At 42.2% G+C, this 3,481-nt stretch overlaps 1 protein-coding gene across 1 annotated transcript; it reads left to right on the top strand.

Moving 5' to 3' along the window:
• LOC145600335 (uncharacterized) lies at positions 1-1,056 on the top strand. Its single transcript, XM_081656251.1, has one exon. It carries the CDS (start codon positions 1-3, stop codon positions 1,054-1,056), a length of 1,056 nt encoding a protein of 351 aa, XP_081512377.1.
• The last annotated feature ends 2,425 nt before the right edge of the window (positions 1,057-3,481 follow it).

Here is a 3,481-nt window from a genome sequence, read left to right as displayed (position 1 = left end):
ATGACAGTGGAAGAAAAGAGGAATCTTGTTGATGAGATCATGCTCAATATGGAGGGGGACTCTTTGCCAAGAGGATTTTTATCAAACTTGGCTAGAAAGCATTATGTGCATAGATCAACAACAACAAGATGGTTTGAGGTAATTAAACAACACATGTTAGAAGGAAATGGTGTAGATGTTATGACAAAGAAATTAGGTGCTTGTGGTAGAAAACAAAAGGAATACACTGATGAATTCTTAACATCAGTCCCTTTGTACAAGAGACAGACTGAAAGAGGGTATGCTGCAGCCCTTCATAATTCTAAGTCTGCAATTCATAGGTTAAGGAAAAGGGGTAGACTAAGAACACACACAAGCACAAACAAACCAGCACTGACTAACAATCATAAAATAGCAAGACTGAAATGGGTTCTCAGTCACATTACCCCTATTCCTGCAGAAGGGGACCCTTCTTTTGTTGATATGCAACAATGGATACACATTGATGAGAAGTGGTTTTTCATAAACCCAGAAACAAGAACATTCTATCTTTTACCAGCAGAAGAAAATCCATACAGAGCACAGCAGTCAAGGAGATTTAAGGTGAAGGCAATGTTTATAGGCATGGTTGGGAAACCATTGTATGATGAGAACAAACAATTACTACATGATGGTAAGTATGGTCTATTTCCCTTTGTCAAGTATGAGCAAGCAAAGAAAAAAAGCAAAAACAGTGACAAGGGTACAATTGAAGCTAAGGCAGTGCAGAGCATAAACAAAGAAGCTATAAGGGACATGCTACTTAACCATGTGTTGCCAACAATACATGCACAATGGCCTCCCCAACTGCCCAAGGACATCACAATTCAGTGGGACAATGCTAGGCCTCACCAAATACCACAAGATGAAGAATTTCAGGAAGCATGTCAAGCATATGGGTTCAACATCAAGTTTATTTTTCAACCAGCACAATCACCAGACATGAATGTTTTAGACTTAGGACTCTTCAATGTCATTCAATCATTACAGTATAAGTCATTTCCTCAAAATTTAGATGATCTTATAAGAGAAGTATAAATAGCATTCAATGGATTTGAGGCAGAGCTTAATAAATACTGTTGGATTACTCTCCAATCTTGCATGATTGAGGTCTTAATATAAGAAGAAAAGGGGGTAACAACTACACACCACCACACATGAAAAAAAGGAGCTTAGATAGGCAAGGTGTTCTACCAGATTTGCTAGAGGTGGACAAGGAACTCATTGCAGAGGTAGTTCACTACCTAGATTAAATCATTATTCCAACAAGTGTTGCAAATGAAAACCAAATGGAGGTTGATGCAGACTGAAGATTGAAGGGAAGCATATCACACAAGATGAAGCATAGACTGCCACACATAACCAGTATAATTTTAACATGTTTTTTTGTTGCTTACAATAGTATTGGTTAGGTGTATTTTGATAACAAATATTGTGTATTCATAGATAGGCAGTCTTATATGCAATTGAAGGTATGTAAGTATCAAAATCCATTTTTTGGGACATTAATGCTATCAATATCTTTAAAAGGTAACAACCATCCATCAGTTAGGGTTTAATTATCTTTCAAGGCATCTTTGAGTTGTGGTACCTCAATAGTACTCCTCAAAAAGAGGATACTAGAGCAGCCAACTTACTCAAATAGCTATCTGATGAGTCCCTTTATCATTTGGATGGTATTGGGTAACATGCATTTTGTGAGGGGGGACTCATTACATCAAACACAGGGGACTCTAATTCTCCAGCAATAAATCTAACACACCAACAACACAAAATCCAACAGTACACAGGATAACCAGATCCAACACACCAACACAAGGGAAAACAAGATCCAACACAGCAACACAGGATATAGGCTAATCCAACACAATAACAACAACACTCAGTAAATCAGAATTTCAGTAACATAAAAGCCAACAACACAGGGACTCATAAATACAGTAACATAACAGCCAACAGAACCAAAAACAGAATCACAAAAACCAGTATGTAGCATTATTGAGTTGAATATCAAAAAATTGGAACAATAAAAGAAGAAAGGGGTGATAGAAATTACGCTGCCCAAATCAGTATGGGGAAAGGGACAACTGGGGGTAGTAGATCTGGAGGTAAGCCTCCACAACATCATCAGGCTCAAGCCCCTCAGGAAGTCCAGATCTGACCCTCTAAGAACCACCATTTGGGCCAACAGAACTCCCACCCATCATAGGATGAGAAGCTGGTGGCTGGAGAACTTCACTAGCAGTCAATTCGGGAAACGCCGAAGACCCAGTTGAGGAGATGGCTTCTTGTGGTGGTGAAGGAGCTGGTACAGGGACGGCAGGAGCAGATCCACCCTCTTTGGTTGCAACAACCTCAAGATCTGGGCTTTCAGTTGCTGGTACAGGTCTTTTGGAGCCAGAACTGCGCAAGGGCTGCTCATCCTCATTACTGGAGATGTATTCAACAAGCTTCGCCCCTCTAATCTTCCTTCTTGCAATGATTGAAGCCCGACGGACTGGCTTCATAACACGAGAACCACTCCTAGGCACATACCTCGTAACCCCCTCTTTAGGGGGTGAACGTGTAGATCCGGAAGAAAGGGACTCAAGGCCGATGAGATCTGCAGTTTTTGGTTGATTTTGAGACATTTTGATGGAGAATTGAAGAGTGAGGAAGGCGCAGAACCCAGAAAATGAAGAGAGAGAAGAGTAGAAGATGAAGTATACGAGAAGACAAAGAGAAGGCAAAGAGGAGAGAGAGTGAGAGAGTGAACATTTTAAAGAAGTAGGTGTTTCGGGGTTTTTTGTGATTCCCTCGGAAACTGGTCACGCTCTGCTGACAATGAGACTCGGACACCTGCAAAATAACGAATATTCCGGTGATCGGAATATTCGCCTCCGACGATCAAGTTAGCGATCGGAAACCGAAAAGGCTAGAGAGAGAAAGTAGAGAGAAGTTGGAGCTTTTAGTGCTCTATATTGATGTTACGTCAAAATTCACCCCTCCCATCATAAATTATTGGGGTATTTATAGGGGTGGGAACATGTGCCCCTCTAGGGTTTATGCCCTAGAATCTCGTGACATGATTGGCTGCGCAATCAGAGGTCGCCACGTGTCATGGGGGGGGGGGGGCGCCGTTTTACGGCTTTCAAGGGTTTCTCGGGATTTGGGCCTGAGGTCATCAGGGCCTTTTTCTCTTTCTGATGTTGTATTAGGGTATTTAGAGATGGCTGACATGTGTCACCCTGACAGGTGGACACGTGTCTCACTCTCATAGGGCCACGTGTCGCCTTTTTACTGGGCCACGTGTCACTATGAGATTGGGCCACGTACCTAGGGTATTTTTACCCTAAACATTTGCCCCTCAGAGGGGGTGGCTCGTACACTTACTGGCCGCCTCCTCTGATCTTGCATTCTGGACGTCCTGGTACTGTGGGTTGGGTTTGCCTCCTATCTGCCCTGGACGTCCATATACTTTTGA

This window comes from Chenopodium album, chromosome 21 (genome assembly GCF_948465745.1).
Source record: "Chenopodium album chromosome 21, dcCheAlbu1.1, whole genome shotgun sequence".
NCBI lineage: Eukaryota > Viridiplantae > Streptophyta > Magnoliopsida > Caryophyllales > Amaranthaceae > Chenopodium > Chenopodium album.
This window is presented reverse-complemented; position numbering and strand designations above follow the sequence as displayed.

What these genes read in the sequence shown, in the direction of transcription:
- LOC145600335 (XM_081656251.1), top strand. Translation starts at nt 1, where the DNA reads ATGACAGTGGAAGAAAAGAGGAATCTTGTTGATGAGATCATGCTCAAT.